The following is a 20260-nucleotide window of genomic DNA, read 5'->3' on the forward strand; positions in this document are numbered from 1 at the left end:
CTTAAATGGATAAATGAAATATTTAAAGCAATTAATTAAGAAATGATTCTGATAAGAAAATCAAGTTCAAAATTTGGGAGGGTTACCAAAAGAAGTAATGATTTAGGAAAGAATGTAACTATCTTAAGGAGTTCAGGTACTGCCAATAAGATGAAGTAAATTTGCTCTGTTTGGTCTCTGAGGAAAATATAAGGAGCAATGGGTAGAAGCTGCTAAGAAACAAATTTAATTTTGATGTTACAGAAAACTTGCAAGCAAGTGAGCTGTCCAAAAGTATAATGAACTGCTTTGAAAATGGAGACCTTTAAGCAAAGGCCACTAAATGACATATCTAAAATGATTCCAGAACTAAGGGTGGCCTGAAGTTCAGCCCAAGTCTTGAGATTCTGAATCCACCCAATTTTCTTGTAAGGCTGCATGTATGAATGGAAAACAGTGGAATTTCCACTTTCTTTTATGCTTTAGGAGTTAATAGATTACCTATGGATTATCTTATCTATAAAAATCTTAATTTTAAAAAAAATCACCTTTATTTCTGATTATTCTTTCCTTGTTCTGCTACCTACTGGAACAATCTTTTGTTACAAAGAATAAAATAAAACTGATAGATCAACCAAGTTTGACATTATATGCAATACTCATGCCCATATTTCCCTACCTCTGCAAATGAAGGAAAGCATGTATTTTTAAGTCTTCTTCTGATTTAGATTGGTCAGTTTAAGTGTTTAGGTGTTTTTTGTTCTTTCAAATCCTTTTTTTTTTTTTGGTAAACAATGTGTGTATTATTTTCCTGATTTTACTTACTCAATTTTTAATCAGTTCACTCATAAAGTTCACTATAAAGTGCTATCAACTGGGGAATTACTGAACAAATTGTGATATATGAATGTAATAGAATACTAGTTCTATAATAAATAAAATAGGAGGCTGATTTCAGAAAAAACCTGGAAAGACTTACATGAATTGATGCTGAGTAAAGTGAGCAGAACCAGGAGAACATTGTACACAGTAACAGCAACATTACACAGATGATCAACTTTGATAGACTTTACTCTTTTCAGTAATACAATGATCTAAGACAATTCCAAAAGACTCATGATGGAAAACACTATCCACATACAGCGAAAGAACTATGGAATTTGAATATAAATAGAAGGATACTATTTTCACTTTTTTGTTGTTCTTTCTTTTTTGTGGTTTTCCCTTTTATTCTGATTAATCTTTCACAAAATGACTAATTTGGAATATAGCTAATATGACTGTACATGTATGATCTATATCAGATTGATTGCTATTTTAGGGAGAGGGGAGGGAAAAAAATGTTAATCAAAATATTATAAAACCAAAATAATGTTTTGTTTTGTTTTTTAAAGTAGCTAGGACAAAATTGAAAAGGAAAAAAAAATTTTTGACTTGTTTATCCTATTGTGATCTGACTCTGACTGGTTCTCCTAATCTTGGCTTTAAACTCAGACTCTGAGTCTAAAGCTGGGCTCTAGGTATCCTTAATTCTATTTTGTTGGCAACATGCCAACAGTTCAATTCTGATCTAAAATTTTTGGAACCAGAGAAAAATATCTTTAAATACTGTTGTCTTTAGTAGTGTTCCCCCCTTTTTTTTTTAAACTATATCCCTCCATTATTATTGAATATCTCAAAACAGATCCTTAACTTTTCTGAAATCATCTTCTGAGTTTTGTTTTCAGTTGCCCTCTACTCCTTCCTTAACCCCATCCCTGTTCCCAATATGACTCCAATTAAAACTAAGGTTGTCCCTTTATCTAGGTTAGAAACAGCTGCCTGGAATAGAAGACCTTGCATCCAGAGTGAAAAGAAGCATTTGAGCTTAAGTCTTCTCAACCCTTGCAAGTTTAGGGCTTTTGCCATTTATTCTATAATGTCTCCATATGTGCATTGCTCTATGAGTTTAGGACTAAAAAGAATACCAAAGTGGGCCTCTGTATATAGGCATAATTTTGTTCTGTATTTATTCTAGTACTATTTAATTTAGATTTTTATAGAAACGTGTCTTAGGTTATAGAGGAAAAACTATATTTTCCACAAAGGGATGTTTAAGAAATAGGAAAGACATTGCTGGAAAATAATCTAAAAACCTAGGCAAGGTCAATGTAAATCTTATGGGCCAACAAAAACTTAGTGGAATGATTTTCAAAACCTGTTTGCAAAGATATAATTAATCAGTAGAATTGGTTCAGAAACATTATTGAGGAAGTCAAAGGCACAATAGCTAAAGATGAGTTCATCTGGTACTTCTAAAGTCTAAACCATTACAGTCATTTGATAAAATCTGAAGAAATAAGATGAATGAGTATTGACAGTACCTCTGTACCAGCATTCAATTTAAGTATGCACAGTGGACAGAGTATTGGATTTAAAATTGAGGAGCCTAGATTCAAATTCTACCTTAGGAACTTATTAGCTTGTGAACCTAGATAAATTATTTAACCACTTTGTCTGTTTCCTCATCTGCAAAATATTGGGGCTTTAGAATCAATGGTCTCTATGGTCCCTTTCAGCTTTAAATCTATGATCTTATGGAGCTCTGGCTAGTTTTTTGTGATTAGGCTTGTTGATTACTATGTAAAAGTTCTATGTTGCATATAACAGCATTTATATATATATACACACAATGCACACATATATACAAAGACAATGTCATACACACACATGTAAATACATACAAACAGCTGTTTAGTAGTTATAAAAGTAATAGAAGTTAAACTGTTAGGATACTCTGTAATATATGTCCTTTATAGTGGCTCACAAAATATATATCATATTCAAAATACATCTATGTTGTAGGATTCAGAACTGGAAAGGATCTTAGATATATCAGGCTCCAGTCCAACCTTCTTATATACAAATAAGAAAATTTAAATACAAAAAGCCTAAGATTCAAACCTACATTTCATTCCAAAGCTAGCCGGAACTTTTTTCCACTCACTACATGACACTGTGGTCATTCTATGAACTCATCCCATGTGCTTTACACATTGGCATTGTTCATGGGAAGAAGCAATAAATCTCAGCTTTCTTGTATGAGCTTTGCAAAAGAATATGATAGATCATAAGAAGACCTTTTTTTTTTCTTCAAAGAGCTTTCCATGCTTCTTTATCTTTTGCCAAGATAATAACAGTCCCATTTCTTAGTGTCCAAATGCTATACAAAGACTTTCCCAAAATTCCTGGGGTCCCATCTGCTTCATTCCTTTTAAATTGGTCTAATATAAGGATGTAAATACAAAGTAATTTCAGGTGGATAAACACTAACAACTTGGGGAAAATAGAAAATTCTATGAATAAAAAGTTGCATTGAGTTGTGTTTTGAAGAAAACTAGGGTGGATTTAAGAGAAGTTGAGAAAGGAGTGCATTCCCTTCTCATGGCACATGGCAAGACATGAGTTTTAAGAATATTCACTAAACATAATAAGTACCTACTATGCTAAGTACTTGAGTAGCAGTTTGATGATTATGTGGAAGATGGTGAACATTCTATCTACCTCTTGATATCACAAAGATGAGGAAATTCCATTAAGCAATTTCCTTAACTTATTGCTCAGCATTTCTAGATTTCAAGGAAGAAATCTATATACCCTCAACCTTCAGCTATTTGGGTTTAGGCTGACCCTAAACCCAAGTTGGTGAAAATCTCTAAGGCTATTGTATATTTGTTAAGGAGTGTCCTAAATGATTCCAATTCAATCTATTTTGTCTAGAAGTTCTATAAAACAATTCAAAACCTTCTAGTGAGAAGCACGCACTGCTTTCTCTTTAGGGGTCCCTCTGGAATAATCGGTGGATGGATAATTAATGTAGCCTTCCTGGATTTTGACCTAATAATGATAGCTAATATATACGTAGCACTTTAAGGTTTACCAAGCACTTTACAAATCTAATCTCATTTAATCCACACAACAATTCCAGTAGGTGAGTACTATTTAATCTCCATTTTAACAGATAAGGAACATGTAGGATGCAGAGGCTGAATGACTGGAATACTTTTCCTTCATTAGGTTTTAAGATGAATTCTTTTTTAAATTAAATTTCAAAGCTAGATAAATGCCATCTCTGTATCAGCTGACAGGATAGAAAGCAATAGAAAAAAGTAGTTTAAAGCTAACTGATATAATCACATGAGATTTAAAAAAATGTTAAAAGCTGAGTGGTTTTTATCTGAGGAATCTAGAAATGAAAGGCAATAGAAATCAATCATACCTGAGAAAGAATCCAAGTAAATGGAGACCAATAAAGTAGTCTGCTCGATATCAGTTTTTCAAGCTCCGAACCATGATGCAGTACCAGCACATATAGACACAGACAGACAGACAAGGGCACTGTTGGCATAGGGAGGCTCTCCTCCTACTCACCAGTTGCCTGACAGATGAGGTGAAAGGTCCCATGGACGTTAACATGCTGTGACTGGTCACTTAGGAAAGGCGGCAACAACGTGACCCCTGGGCTTTCTGTGCCAGAGCCCACATCAAACTGGGTGCTGGTGGATGAAGGTGAGCCAGTCCCCACACAGGACAAAAAGGAGGTACCAGTAGGAGGGAAAGGTATAGGAGATGAGGCTGTGACAGAAGAGGACAGAAAAGAAAAAGGGCACTGAGGAAAAAGTTGTAAGAAATGTATCACATGCCAAAGAAACATGAAGAAAATAATATCAGGAAATGAATATGGGGATGATTAAGAAAACAATATTAGGTTCTTAGTCCTTGCATCTAGTCACATATCGCTATGCTGCCTTGCACGCTGAAATGGTGAGAGGAAAAGCCCTTTAAAACCATCCCCCAAGTCTGCTGCCTCTGGCCCATGGGGGGAAAATGTATAATGAAGGTTCAGCTACAAGAAGTTTCACCCAAACAAAGGATAGAACAGTTTATTATTTATTCTGTCACTTCTTATACATACACAATTCAAAATAAAAAAATAAAAAATGAATCTTATAAAATATACACTGTTCACACTCAAGAGGATCCAAATTATTTTAAATTGGAAAATGAGTTCAAATGTGCAAACGTGCACACACACAGCAAGATTTATTGCTCCTTGCTATGAAAAATGCCTATTTCTGAAAGATATTTACAAAAAAGAGAACGTGTAAAGCAAACAATGATTAAAATACTACTGAACAATAAAACCTGTACAAAGAGCTGGGGTGAAACAGTTTTGGAATGAATTGATAGTTCTGTTCACAGGCATTTTTATTCAACAATTCAGCCACTCAGTTCACTGGTCAATTCCCAATTTGTTTCCAGGTAGGGAAAGGACTGAAAAGTCATTTGAAAAATCTAGGTGAGATTTAAGTAAAAAGAAACTTTTCCACTCAAAAACCCCTTGTTTTCTTTACTTTTTTCTTTTTTTGTTTCATCGTTTCAGTCATTTGATGGCTCCGATCTCTATAAAGAATTCTTAGCATCAGTCCTTCTGCATCACTTCCACAGTGCTGGTAGTCCCTAATCTGTCAGCAAAACTTGGGAACAGAGGATAGTCTGGAGCATTCTTTTCACTCTTGCTTAAAGTCCACAAATGTGTCAAGTCTTCTGAATTTTTCAATTTTTGATGAAAAAAATTTTTAAATGAAGAAAACTTTTCTTAAAATCATGTTCCCCTTATAAAAAGAAAAAAATTATTTTTGCTCAAAAGGCTTTCTGTGCCTACATGTCTAAAAGCAAAATAAAAATAAAATAAAGCATTTTTAGTAAGCAAGTTTCCCTGAGACTCTTATGCAAACCAAACCAGATTTTACCCCAGATTTGATCTACAATAAAATCTAGGAGATTCAGCAGCATCTAAAAATTAAATTACTAGCTGTGTGACTATTGTCAAGTTATTTAATCTCTCTGAGCCTCCATTTCCTCAACTGTAAAAGAAATAATATTGTTATGAGGATCAAAGGAGAGACTATGTAACTAAATTAAAACACTATTTAACTAATTTAAGATGACCTGATATATTAACAAATGAAACTAAAATATAAGGAACACAATCAATGAAAGCAAAGTTGAGTCCCAAATTGGACAATAACCTATAATTTACCAATCTGATAAACTAAAATTTCATTTCCAATCTGGAATTAAATTATTTCTTTTTAAAAAGCTGCTACAATGAGGGGAAGCTGAAGGTAAATTTCTTCTCATGTAGACTGAAGTGAAGTCAATCTTTTTGTTTCTTTACCTTTTCTAGGAAAATACTGAAATAAATCAGTAATAACACAATCTATAGCTCTTTAAGATATGTGATTTGACAATGACCATTTTCCTAAAAAGGAAAAGAGAAAGAAAGGGAGGGAGATGGAAAGGGAAAAGAGAGAAGAGAAGAGTGGAAAGGAAAAAGAGAGAAGAGAGAGAAGGGAAGGGAAGGGAAGGGAAGGGAAGGGAAGGGAAGGGAAGGGAAGAAGAGAAGATCAGAGAAGGAGGGGGGGAGAATCCAGTTAAATAGAAACATAAAAAATGATTTTCTGAAAAATATGCATTCTGCCTTAGGAACTAGGTTTTAGATGAAATTGAATCACTGTGTTTAGTGGAAAGCCCTCTGGCACAGGAACTGTCACAACCCAAAGACTTCTGTGCCGTGAAAAACCACAGCTACCTTCATTACTGAAAGAAGACTGTCTCCTTCAGTCACCATCAGCATCTGAGTCAGCATATTTCAGTTCACACTTAACATCAAACGGTTTGTCTTTGATAGGAAGATCATCTATTTTCTGAGAGTCCTCTCTGTCTGTTTGCATTTTGCTTGTTATGGTATCTTGTTCGGTCTCGTAGCCTGTATCCAAGGCCAGTTTAGGTTGCTCTCCATTTTGGTGTGAAAAACTGCCTTGTTCCACCAAAGTTTCCTTCACACTCTGCTCACAATCAGAAAAATCAGACTTCGTTTTTTTCCTACCCAGTAACAAAATTGAACGAAATTTTAAACACTGTCCTGGAAGGTAGCCCTTATAACAGTTGTAGGAAAAGAGAAAAAGAAACAGAACAAAAAAAAATAAAAAGAGAAACATTAAAAAGTGATTATCATTTGACTTTAGATACAGGCTCTTCTTTGAATGAACTTCAGGGACAGACTGTATGATGATTTTTGGTTCAGAAACTGTGCTTGTTAAGACAGGGTTGGAAGGTTGTGTTACTATACTTGAAGTCGTTACCCACATAATTGACATGGCTGAAGTCTGAGCAGTAGGCCCTTTCGTTGTCATGCCTGAAATTTTTGGGGCAATCCCTTTACCTTCTGTTTGTGCTGCTGTCAAAGCAGGGCTCACAGTAGTAGTGTGAGAGATCTTTTTCACCTCCAAAACATGCTTAGCAATCACTTGAGAGAATTTCTTATTCTTCACCTTTTCTTCAGATAAACACTGATAAACCCCACTGTCCCCTTCTGATAAGTTGAATATGAGCAAGGCCTTTCCCACAAGGCGGTACTTAGGGCTCTCCACTTTTAGTACACCATTCTGGAACTTCCAAATTACTTGAGCCAAATTGGACTTTTGAGAACACTTTAGTTCTGCTGTGCCTCCAAAATGCAGCAGGTAATTTTCTTTTACTTTTTCACCTTTATCTGGAATATCAAAATAAATGTGCAGAATATCAGTTTCTTCCCCTAAGTTTTTAATATTCTATTATACACAAAATTACACTTTAAAAGTTACATGGTTACATGTAGTCTTCTGGAATAACTAAGGAATTAATATAATTTGTAGCTTTTTACTGGTGGATTTGTTCCCTGTGTGACTGGACAATGTAGAGAATTTTCTCACTATTTTAAGCCACCAACGGTGTTGTTTCAGTAGCCAATCATGATAGTCCTCTACTAACCCAATTAAAGAGAATTTCCACCTGCTAAAGGGATCAAAGGACATAAACAAACTTGTCCACACATTTTAAAAATCTAATCACACTTGCTGATTACCTGGAATGGCAATGTCAAGCCCCATGCCTGACATAAGCATATGATGAAGAAAAATTGAACCCTTACTAACAATTTACCAATACAGACATGTAGAAACTCAAGGCAATGCATAGAAATAGGAACAAATAGGAAATTTGTTTCCAGATGTAGAGTTCAGGTATCAGGAAATCAATTAATTAATTAATAAATAGTTCTAATATTTTTGTTGATAAACATTTTGAGTCAATGGAATAGATGTTAGGTCATTCTTTTTATGAAAGTTGTTTTTGTTTCTTTCCTAAAATAACAGATTTAGAGATTATTTAGTTGAAATCTCTCATGTTGTGATAAGACTTTTTTTTTCTGACCTCATAAAGCATAATAATGAGGTTAGATACATATCAAAAGTAGGTATCATATTTTAGGGCAGAAACCTTTTTTTTTCTTTTTTTTTTTTTTTTAACAAATTAATAAAAGTAAAGTATTCCATGATTTCATTCTTTTTTTTTCTTCTGAGACAATTGGGATTAAGCGACTTGCTCAGGGTCACACAGCTAGGAAGTATTAAGTGTCTGAGGTCACATTTGAACTCAGGTCCTCCTGATTTTAGGGCTGGTCTCTATCTACTACGCCACCTAACTGGCCCCTTCTTTTTTTTTTTGCCAGCTTTATTACACACACATACTGCCTGGAGAAACTAATGATAAAAAAAAGAAGAAAGAAGAAAGAAGGAAGAAGGAAGAGGAGGAGAAAAGAAATATATAAACAAAAATTCCAAGTCATCATGAAACTGAAAATATCATTTTGCAAAAAAGAAAGTTAATATAGAAAAACTTACCAGTGCACGAAGATGCATCACCATTCATTTTTTGAATCAAACTGCTGAAAAAATAACCAGATTAGAAGTTAAATACATAGCATCTTTGGTGGAAAAGTAGAAAAATAAATATATAATTCATCCTTCTAGACAGTTAACACATTTACCTGTTGCTGCCATGTTCTTTGAAGATATCAACACATGAGGCTTTTCGTGGATTCCAAGCACAATAGGGATCTCTGGCTAGCACACAATCTACACATGTGCTGTGTTTTTCACAGAAAGCAACAGGAGACTGAACCACACCAGAATTGGAACCAGCATAGATAAATCTTTTGCCCTGTAAACATGAAAGGAAGAGGATCCTAATCACTTGGGAATATACATATTACCAGATCATAAAAAATCATTACCAATATTCATTTGTCAAGATGATGCTAAAATGGCAGACTTAATATATGTTTGACAAATCTGAAGTACTCATTGAGGTAGTGCAGTGTAACTAAAAGGGCACTGACTGGATCTGAAGTACAAAAGCCTAAATTTGAGCCCTAGTTCTGTCAGTTAATAGTTGAGTGACCTCTTAAGATCTCAGTTTCATGTCTGTCAAAGGGACATAAAAATATACCACAGATCTACCTTGCACAGTAAGTCACTGATGATCAGATCAAATAAGATATATTCTGCAATCATGAAATACCAGATCTACTTCTCCAGGTCTAATCTCTTCTGTGAGTTCTGGTCTCAAATTTCCAATTACCTACTAAATAACTAGAACCAAATGTTTCCAATGTCATACCTCAATATTTCCCCTTAAACCCTCCCCCTCTTCTTAACTTTCTAAAACTACTGAGGTTTATTCTCAGATACTCAGACTTGCAATCTAGGTGTTGAAGTAGTCACTCTTAACCTTGCTCACCTCCTTCCCCCCCCCCCCCCCCCCCCCACCCCCATGTAATATCTGTTGCAAAAGTACTGGCAATATCTTTTGTATATGACTCCTTTTCTGCTCTGAACACTGTTATCATCTAGTGCAAGCCTTCAGCACCTCATGCTTGCATTACTGAAGTTGTCTGAGATTTAGTCTCCCTGTCTCAAGTCTCTTTCCACTACAATCCACCTTTGTTCAACCTGTCAAATTGATCTTCCTGAATCACAGATTTGATCATATTACTTCCCTACTCAATAAATTCCAATGGTTCCCTCTAACTTTCAGTATCAAATGTAAAATCTATTGGGCTTTTAAAACCCTTTGAACCTGGCCCATCCTCCATTCCTAGATCTCTTAACACTTACTCCTCTCCACATATTCTAGGATTCAGTGACACTGATCTCCTTATTGTTCCTTACAATAGCTATTCCATCTCTAATTCTAGATATTTTAACTGACTGTCCAGCATGCCGGGAATTCTCTCCCTCCTTTCTCCATCTGACTTCTTTTAGGTCCCAACTAAAACCCCCAGTCTTTACAAGAAGACTTTCCTAATCCTTCTTAAAGTTGTCTTTTCTCAAAGATTTCTCTAAATTATCATGAATATATCTTGTTTGTACATAGCTGTTTCATGTAATTTGACTGTGAAGTCCTTAGAGAGCAGGGTCTGATATTTGCCTTTTTATTCCCAGTACTTAGTAAGTGGTTAATAAATGCTTGTTGACTTGTCATGATGAACTGGATTAGAAACCCCTATACAATACTATCACCAACTGCTTAAAGACTACCTTTGCTTAAAGGACTTTAGTAAAAGGGAATCCATTACTTCTCAAGATTGTATATTGCACTTTAGGATAATTTCATTAGGAATTTTTTCATTATATTTTCCTCTCTACAACTTTCACCCATTATTCCTAGATGTGTCCTCGAGTATTATTCTCTTACCTAACCATGCTTCCATCCCTCCATCCTCTCTCCCTCTCTATACAATACACATATACATATATACATGTATACATATATACACTCACATCACACACATGCATAATATGTGTTTTTAATAATGTTATTCATGCCTTTTGTTTTTTAGCTACTGATATTTTCTCACACATTACTTGCTCACTGAACCCTCTCTGGTTAACAAAAAGTCCTTACACAAAAAAGAAGTCCTTAAGCAAAACCAAAACAGTGACGAGAGTATATGACATTCTGTAATTGTGATTCCCCTTTCTACCAAAAGGTAATATACAAATCTTTTTTTAAAAATCTAAATTGCTCAACTTCTTATGCAGCAAATCAGTCTCTTAGAATGATTTTTCCTTTTCCTCTTTGATGAAATTTTTTTATGTGTCTCCACATTGTTGAGAGCTTCTCATGTTGTTGACATGCTCTGTTTACAGGCCAAAGCATCTTCTCTGTTCTCTAAAGCCTTTGAAATCTGTCTTACCCAAATCTAAGACACATTTCAGATGATTGCTTGCCATTTCATACTAATTCTCTATCACATATTCCAAAATGGAGTGCTTAGTATGGTCTAGATCACAGAATTCCCAAAGAGAATTTATGTAATGTCACAGATAAGCTTTCTGAACTCTGTGGTTTCCTCCTTTTGGCAGTCATTTAATGAGAATTACGCATCATTGCATCCAGAGCTTAAGAGGGTGATGGAAAAAAAAATCTGTTCTGAAACTCCTCTTGATTCCTCACTTAGAAAATATCTATGGACACGAACTGTTTATTGTACATCAGTGCAATGTAGTTTATTCTTTTTTAACCTATTTTTAATTTTTAAATAATTTTTAAAATTTTTCAGTTAATTCCTGTCTTCCTCTCTCTTCTCCACCAACTGAGAAGACAAGAAAAAAGGCACCCTATTACAAATATATGTAGTATTATAAGTCAAATTCACACATTAGCTATACTGGAGGGGGAAAGAGAGAAAGAAAGAGGGAGAGAAAGGGAAAGGGAGAATGAGAGGGGGAAGGAAAGAGGGAGAAGGAGAAAGAAGAGGGGAAAGGAAAAAAGAAATAATACAATTTACATCCTGAATCCATCCACTCTTTACCTAGAGATAAATAAATAAATAAATGAATGAATATAAATCTTTTGGAACTGTGGTTAGTTCATTGTATTGATCACAGTTATTATTCATATTAATAATATTGCTGTTAAGCATATAAATTTTCCTCTTGGGTCAATTCGCTTTGTCTCAGCTCATACAAGTATTTCCATCCTATCTTAAAACACAATAGTGTTCCATCTATCTACTCACATACCATAACTTGTTCAGCCATTCTCCAATGGATGAGCATTCCCTCAGTTTACAATTCTTTGCCATCACAAAAAGAGCTGCTATAAATATTTTTGTATATATGGGCTCTTTTTTTCCTCTTTGATTTCTGTGAAGTATAGACCTAGTAGTAGTGTTATTGGATCAAAGGGATTATATAGTTCAAAAACTTTTGGGGGGTTGTTCCAAATTTCTTTCAAGAATAATTACACTAGCTTGCAAATCTACCAACAGTGCATTGGTGGGCCTGTTTCCCCACATTACCTACAGCACCTGTCATTGTTGTTTCAGCCAATGTGATGAGTGTGAGATTTGTTTTAATATGCATTTCTGTAATCATGATTTAAAATACTTTTTAAAAGCATTTGTCATAAGGCTGTTGATATCTAACATTTTCCTCCACTGAAACGCTACCATTTAATCAATTGGGAAAAGGCTCTTTTTCTTGTAAACCTGACATAATTTCCTATCTATCTCAGAAATGAGGCCTTTATGAGAGAAATTTCATGTAAAGATTTTTTTTCTCTCAGTTTCCAACTTTTCTTCTCATTTTAGCTGCACTGCTTTTGTTTGTGTAAATTTTTTTTTAATTTTATGTAATTAAAACTTTATATTTTTATCTCTTGTGAACTTTTCTATTTTTTGTTTAGTCATAAACACTTCCCCTATCCGTAGATCTAACAGTTAATTTCTTCCATGTTCCACTAATTTCTTTATGATGTCACTCTGCGTGTTTAAATCATGATGCTTTTTGAGCTTATCTTGCTATACTGTCTGAGATATTCGTTTATGCCTAGTTTTTCTGCCAGACTACTTGTTCAGGTTTTCTAACAGTTTTTGTTGAATAATGAGTTCTTGCCTAACTAGTTGAGATCTTGGGTTTATCAAACAAACTGTGGCTTGTTTGCTTCTGTATATTGTGTATTTAGACTAATCCATTAATCAATCTTGCTATTTATTATCCAACGGGAAAAATGGATTTTCCACAAGGACAGGAAGAGTACTTTGGAGAAATGAAGCAAAAACATTAAAGAAAAAATTAAGTGACAAACATACTGACAAGTAGAATAAACCAAAGAGACATCAATGGCTCCATGAGACAGGAAGAAAGAATTTAGGAATCCTTGAGTAACTGAAAATCATTAAAAAAAAAAAAAAAAAAAAAACTTAGACACTATCATTTCAAGAAATCTTAAAAGAAAACTGCTCAAATCTATTAGAAGCAGAGGGAAAAGTACCTTTAGAAAGAATCTACTGATCACCTCCTGAAAAAAAAAAAAACCCTAAAATAAAAAGCCCCCGACTGTCATAACCAAAATCTAGAGCTTCCATGTCTGACAGAAAGAAAGAATTGAAATAACAATGAACCACAGTTAGGATGACACAAGACTTGGCAGCTACTATTATAAAGATTAGGAGAGCCTGAAATATATTTCAAACAGCAAAAGACAGACTTACAACCAAGAATAACATGCCTAGTAAACAGAGGTAGAAGAAATGTATCTCTGCAGAACTTCAATGTCTTCAAAAGCAGTTAAATAAGGGGAGAAAAAGAAAGTTGCGTGTGTGTGTGTGTGTGTGTGTGTGTGTGTGTGTGTGTGGTGAGTCTACGTATTCCTTCTGTTCTGAGGGTTTTAACAGGACAATTAAAAAAGAATATACAGCATAGAAAGGAGAAGGGGTGCAACTTGCTATTTCTCATAACTAGAGTGTATTAAAAATGAAAATAAACATGGAGTATAAAGATGAAGGAATAGGTATCAGATGAACCTCATTCTTATTTTGAATTGGATAAAGGAGAATAAACACATTTGTATACATATGTGAACACACACACACACACACACACACACACACACGGCTTAATAGAGAAATAAAACAAATTTAATAGGGAAATAGGTGGGGCTAGGAAAAAGGTGGGAGGATAAGAGAGAACATAATACTAGGCAGGGAATAATCAAAAGTCAAACTTCCTAGTCCTGAATGGGAATTAAAATATAAAGAAAAGAAAAAGAAGGAAAAGAAAAAACTGGAAACTAAAGAACAAAATGTGTTATATGACTATAATGGAATTATTATTATGAGAGACAATTACAGAAAATCTTGGGAAAAATGAAACGGTTTAGAATGAAGTAAACTAGAATCAGGAGAACAATTTATATAGGAACATTATAATGAAAAATGACTGAAAGAACTCTGTTTAAAATAATGATAAACCATATCTCCAAGGTGACCTACACATATAAATGAAGTATGTTGGGTATCTTCTGATAGAGATGTGAGACTCAAGTTGCAGAGACATACATATTTGGATATTACCACTGTGTAGGTATATTCTGTGTGACTAAGTCTATTTATTTATTTAGATATCTTTTTTTAGGGGATGGAGTTAAGCAACAGAGATGCTAAAAAAAAAGCCATTCAAAGATTTTTAAAATGTGCTAACTGAGGCTCAGAAGAAGCACATATAAGCAGAACATTATAAAAAAATAATATGTTGAATGTATTAACTTTCTCTTTAAGAAAAATCAAGTTGTATGAAATGGAGACTTTTCATTTACAATCCTGGTTTTTTTGTATTCTGATGTATATATATGGAAATGTGCTTATGTGCTTATGTTCAGAATTTTAAAAAGAGTAAATTTAAATTACAAAAATACTTAAAATAAATGCTAACAATGAAATGGGTATATTTAAAACTATATAAATTCTTTTGAATTTTTTCATCAAAGACTTAAGACCACATGTTGAATTCTTTTCTTCCTCATGTTTCTTCTTATCTTTTAAAAATGTAACTCATTTATATTTTAGTTGATTTGAGTTATGCTGTACACAATTGAAATGTACTTATCATCCTGAGAAAATTAATAGTGCTCTTTCAAATTTACTACTTACCTGGGAATTATTCAATTGATCAAAAAACATTAAATTGTCTTAAGCATAATGATATTAATAACAACTTTGTGAGCCAAGTGCTATTATTATTATTCCTGTTTTATAGACAATGAAACAGAGTCAGAAGGAAGTTTGCCCAATGTCAAACAAATGGTAGGAGACTGAAGCATTTAACTCGGGTGTTCCCGATGTCACATATCCCTTAAAAATTGACCTTAAACTAGTAACAAGACACTGAAGCTGGTGGTATAGCTTCATCTGAGGATCTACAATGGTCAGTAATATCTTAGAGAAAAGGAGTGTAATAGGCCAGGCTTCTTTAAAGCTGGTTTAATAACTCAGATTTGAGAATTAAAGAAAATGAAATGTTCAGAAAACATCTGTCAATTAACAGAATTTGGTTAAGTCTTCCTTTGCAGAGAATGGGTATTTAGAACAGCCAAAGTGTGTTCAGCAAGGATATAGCGCTCATTTAGTTCTCTGTAACATCTCTCAAAAACATCTCCTTTTTTATTACTTAGTTTACTTTTAGCCTAGAATAATGTAGGCTTCTTTTCCCCTAATTGGTCTCCCCCAAGTCAAGTCCTTCCTTACTCCAGTTCATCCTGCACAATAAGGCAAAAGTGATTTTCCCTTAACACAAGTCTGATCATATTACCCTTCTAATTAAACTTTATTGGCTTCCTATTGCTTCTAGGACAAATATAAATTTGTCTGTTTAGTTTTTAAAACCATTTACAAAGTAGTCTCAACCTATCTTTTCAGTATCACTGGACATTGTTCTTTTCACATTCTTGGATCTAGCTGGACTGGACTTCTCCTCTCTGTTCCTCACACATGGCATCTTTTTTAAAAATTTTGTATCCTAAATTGGATCAATGCCTGACACATGATAAAAATGTCAATAAGATGTATTAACCATCTGTTAAGTACTGGGGGGGAGGGGAAGGGACGGAGAAGAAGGGGGGGAAGGAGGGAGGGAGGAAGTCCCTCTTTTCAAGGAGTTTACATATTATGAGGCAAGACAAAACATAAAAGCAAGTTGAAAAATGGGGGAAGAGAAAAAAAAGTACTTGATTCTGGGGCCTGGTTGGAGAAGACAATCATAGAAATCCTGAGATAGTAGAACCAGGTGAAAATTGAAAAGAAGTCTGAGCGGGGTGTCTCTCATTACATGAATAAATGATTACTGACTGAATTGCTTGTGCCTTAGTTTGTTCCCTTATCTTTCAGAATACTGAAAGCTGACAGCTTGGAGATCTGTTAATCTATTAGGATGTGCTTTAGTCTCCCCTAAAGTTTGTGAGTTTGGTTCTGCAGTTATCAGAATTCTGCTAGTATTCCAAGGTTTGGGGATGCCACAATAGTACCCCACCACACACTCTCCCTCATTTCTCCTTGACATAATTACAATCCAAAGCTTGTTGGAGGGCTCTTTAGCAGCTAATGAACTATGATGATATGAGGATACTGTTTGGTTTCCATCCCATCAAGATTGGTGATTCTGATTTAATTCTATGGACGCATATTATACTTTAGTGCCTGCTTGTTTGTTTCTTAAGTGTTTACCACTAGTCAAGACGGACCCTGAGAAAGCCGATAAGAAAATCTGACTATTCCTGCTATTCTATTATTGTAATAGTAACCCATAGCAGAGCTTTAGAGACTAAATCAACAGTAACAGTATGCAAGGGAAAGGCATTTTTCTCCCATAAAATGGTAATCGACTTTTTGCCTTGATTTTTACAACTTTTATAATATAGGTAGAATAAAAGGATTTACAAGGGTTTTATAGATATTTTGAATCTAGTGAGGGAACTAGTTTCTACACAAATAACTAGAAATAAAATCTAGTTTTATTGGTTCTACTAGAGACAATATGACCAAATCTATGGTACAACACTGATTAAAAAGCAGCAATCCAAGATTATATACTGCATTCTAAACTTTGTTTCTTAATACTAAAAAGTTACACTTTTCAAGGAAAATTTTTATAGAAATCAGTTTTCACAAGAATTCACCCATTTTTTTCATATACAGTACTCAAAATTCTAAGAACTGTTAAGAATCTTAAACATTTTGAAGTTAGAAGCAACTATAAGGCTCATCTAGACTAGAAATATCAAACTTGTGGTACAAAAGAATACAAAAGTCTTAAGTATAACTGGGAACCAGATTAAAATATAATGGGGGAATGTTTAACAAAATAAATCAAAATATAACCGAAATAATGTTAATATGAAGTTTTCTATGTCAACAACATAGTTTGGCAACACTGAACTAGACCAACACTTCATTTTAAAATTCTTTAAGTTCTTCTCTAGGCTGTATTTTTGACCCATCTACACAAGAAATTTCCTCACCAGGAAAACTCATTCTATCTTGGACTACTTCCTTTAAGGCTTTTCACCTTCTGATTGGATATTTTCACCCAGGATCTTCATTTAAGATGAAAGCCCTGGCCAAAGATTCCTTCATTCTCTCTCTAGAATGAAATGCTGAATATTCTCCATAGGACTTTATCAAAACCCAAATTGTATATTTTACCCCTGTGTCCCTCCCTCTTTTCAACTCTTTTTTATGGTTTAAACCATTAGAATATAAGCTCCTTGAAGGCAGAGGGTATCTTTCTTTTTGTTTATATTTCATTACTCAGCACTTAGCATGGTATCTGGGACATAGTAATCATTTAATGAATGCTTGATAGACTCATTATACATGAAGAAAATGAGTCCTCTGATTGTAACACTAGGAGACAAGAATTCGAGTCTTAACAATTCAAAATAATTGTTTTTCTATCACAACCATATAAAAGATATGAACTAAAACAAGGTTCTGATCGAGTTTTATAATGCAACTTTGTCTTTACCTTCTTAGAAGAGAGCAGAAGAGTCTGAACTGGTTCAAAGTCTTGGAAAAGTTGAGTTTCCTCAATGATATGCATACCATTTTCAGAGCTGACTGCTTTGTGCAAAGCTCCTGTGTCTGAAATAGCCAAAGCCAACATCTCAATGATATAATTCCAACAGAAGATATGAATTAAGGATCATCTGAAGACTCAAAGAAATGATTATAACATGGTACTGTTACCTACACTAGCAGCAAAACCCTCCCAAAAAACAAAGAAACAAAAAAAAACAACAAATACTAGATACTTTATAAAAAGGAGAGAGTCCAATTTCTTCACCTCAACTAAAGGTGTTTAAAAAAGCCACAAATATACATCCACTATGTACAAGGCACTAGTTACTAAGGACAAAGAGTAAAAAACATAATGATCTCTGGCCTCAAAGAGCATACATGTTACCAAATTATTTCTGAGCTCTGGGCCAGATGAGATTCTTAAAATGTTAGTGTCTTGACCTAGAAAAGAAATATGTGTTCCAAGTTAAGACTAATTTACAGAATGAACAAAATCTGGATGAAAATAATCCAATTGCTACTTTGGCAACAACAAAATTTCAAGCTTTTTTGTTATGGAATGAAGGTAGTAATCTGCTTAAGAGTTAGGTTTTTCTTTCAATATTAAATCTGTTCTTCAATTGGTAAAGGGAATACACTATGTTTGTTTTCCACAGAAGTTATCATAGGATCTCAAAAATAGAAACCACTAGAGATGTTCTAAATTTATCATATTTTAGTAGATTGTTAAAAAGCACTGGTATTTATGAAGACATTTTTATTTATTTAAGAAAAACTAGTATGGTAATAACTAGAAACGTCCTTTTTTTAGCCATTTCTTGGGAATATTTTCTAATTTTAGGAAATTGTATGATCTGTGTTTTCATTAAATACTGTTTAATCAATAATTAATTTTTATCAAAATTTTCTAGGAGTAACACTTTTCTTCAAGAATTTTACTGGTCTATGGATGAACTAACTGTATTTGAAAAGGATCTTGAAAACTCACCTGTGCTAATGAACATGACATCATATACTGTCTTGTCAAGTGCCTGGATCCTATCAACCACAATTTGTGTGTAATTCACATCTCTTTTTATAAGTCTGGGTCTATTTGTTATTGGAAACACAGAGTCATCCATTAAAGGATGATCTTTCACGAACTGAAGTGTTTTGTCTGGCAAGTTCAAGGAGCTACTGTAGTTGGCTGCTCTTGCTTCATTGTTGATGCACTATAAAGAAAAATCCAGGAGAATTATCACAATTTATTGTTGTTGAGTCATTTTAGTCGTGGTTCCAGAATGCTTGGATTAGTTCACAATTACACCAACAATGTATTAGTGACCCAGTTTTCCCACATACAATATAGAATACTATGTTTCTAGAAAAAAAATCTAACTAAGCCCAAATACATTTTGATAAATTAATCCACATATTAAGTATTTTTAAAATTTAGATGAACTCTTGGAGATTTTATATTAGAATAAAAAATAAACTAATATAGAAAAAGATGTCAATAACAAGAAGTTTTCTCTTCTTATTTCTGTAGCCCACTGACTTAAGCAAAGTAAAAACATATGACTATAAATAGGTAATGAATATTTTGGGAAAGGTAACCATCTATCTAATATACTTTAATGACTCAGTTCTCTGAGTGAAGCTTAGAGCTTTCTCCAGTGATAAATATTGTAACATAGCTAGTCAAACACTCCAATGTCTTTTGGGTGAGCTTCAGAAGAAAATTACATAAATATATAAATTTGCAGTGATATACCATCACCAGCAGATTACTTGAGTTATCAAAAAAAAAATTTTTTTTTTTGCATCAGGAAGAAATTTTGGGTGAGTCATTAAAAATACAATGCAAATTTATAAAAGTTATTCTCCTTCCTAGTCAATTCTGGTACTAGTTAGTCTTTCCAAGACATATTTACTGATGGCCCACTCTACAGGCTATCCATTCAGTTGCATGCCCTGGACATTAAGAATCCTTAATCCATTTGTTTTTTTCCTAAATGGACTGCTAGATCAAAACTTTTTGAGCATTAATGTCTCAATGAGGATGCTTTATAGTGCTGAGGTGATTTAAAAGAAGAAAAAGCTTAATTGATGTCTCTTGATAGTTTAACTACATATATTTATTTTACACATATATATTTATACATAGATAGCTTATTTTGAAATGATTCCCAACTTGGTAATCAGTTTTTTTTTCCTATTGAGATATAATGATATAAGCATTTCATTTTTAAGATGTCTGACTTTTTTCAGTGCTTACTGACTAATACACAACACATTCATGCTATACAGGCATAAAGATCCCATATAGTCTACAACCTTTTCACATCTTACATAATTCATATTTTCCAACTTAATTTTCTACCTTAATTTTCTGCCAACTTAATTTATTTGTATATTTGTTATTTGTCTTGTTACATAAGCCCTAAATATTTTTGTGTGGCAATTTCCCACCATGCAAATCAAAAGGCAAAATATTGAAAAGATGTTAATAGTTAAGTC

The 20260-nt window shown here is 33.7% G+C and overlaps 1 protein-coding gene across 11 annotated transcripts in view; it reads right to left on the minus strand.

Annotated features, from left to right (window-relative positions):
• SEMA4D (semaphorin 4D) overlaps positions 1–20260 on the minus strand; it is a 180941-nt gene that overhangs the window by 27081 nt on the left and 133600 nt on the right. For 7 of the 11 annotated variants that reach the window (XM_031939323.1, XM_031939308.1, XM_031939297.1 and 4 more), the window contains 5 exons: positions 18750–18972; positions 17709–17824; positions 8891–9063; positions 8745–8788; positions 6419–7576 (listed from right to left, as the gene is read on the minus strand). In XM_031939323.1, coding sequence (XP_031795183.1) covers positions 6642–7576; positions 8745–8788; positions 8891–9063; positions 17709–17824; positions 18750–18972 — 1491 coding nt within the window. In that variant the 3' untranslated portion in view covers positions 6419–6641. Of the gene's footprint in view, positions 1–4389; positions 4594–6418; positions 7577–8744; positions 8789–8890; positions 9064–17708; positions 17825–18749; positions 18973–20260 lie in introns of those variants that run through there. The other 4 variants (XM_031939337.1, XM_031939304.1, XM_031939345.1 and 1 more) reach the window with 4 other exon arrangements.

Source organism: Sarcophilus harrisii, chromosome 1 (genome assembly GCF_902635505.1).
Source record: "Sarcophilus harrisii chromosome 1, mSarHar1.11, whole genome shotgun sequence".
Taxonomy (NCBI): domain Eukaryota; kingdom Metazoa; phylum Chordata; class Mammalia; order Dasyuromorphia; family Dasyuridae; genus Sarcophilus; species Sarcophilus harrisii.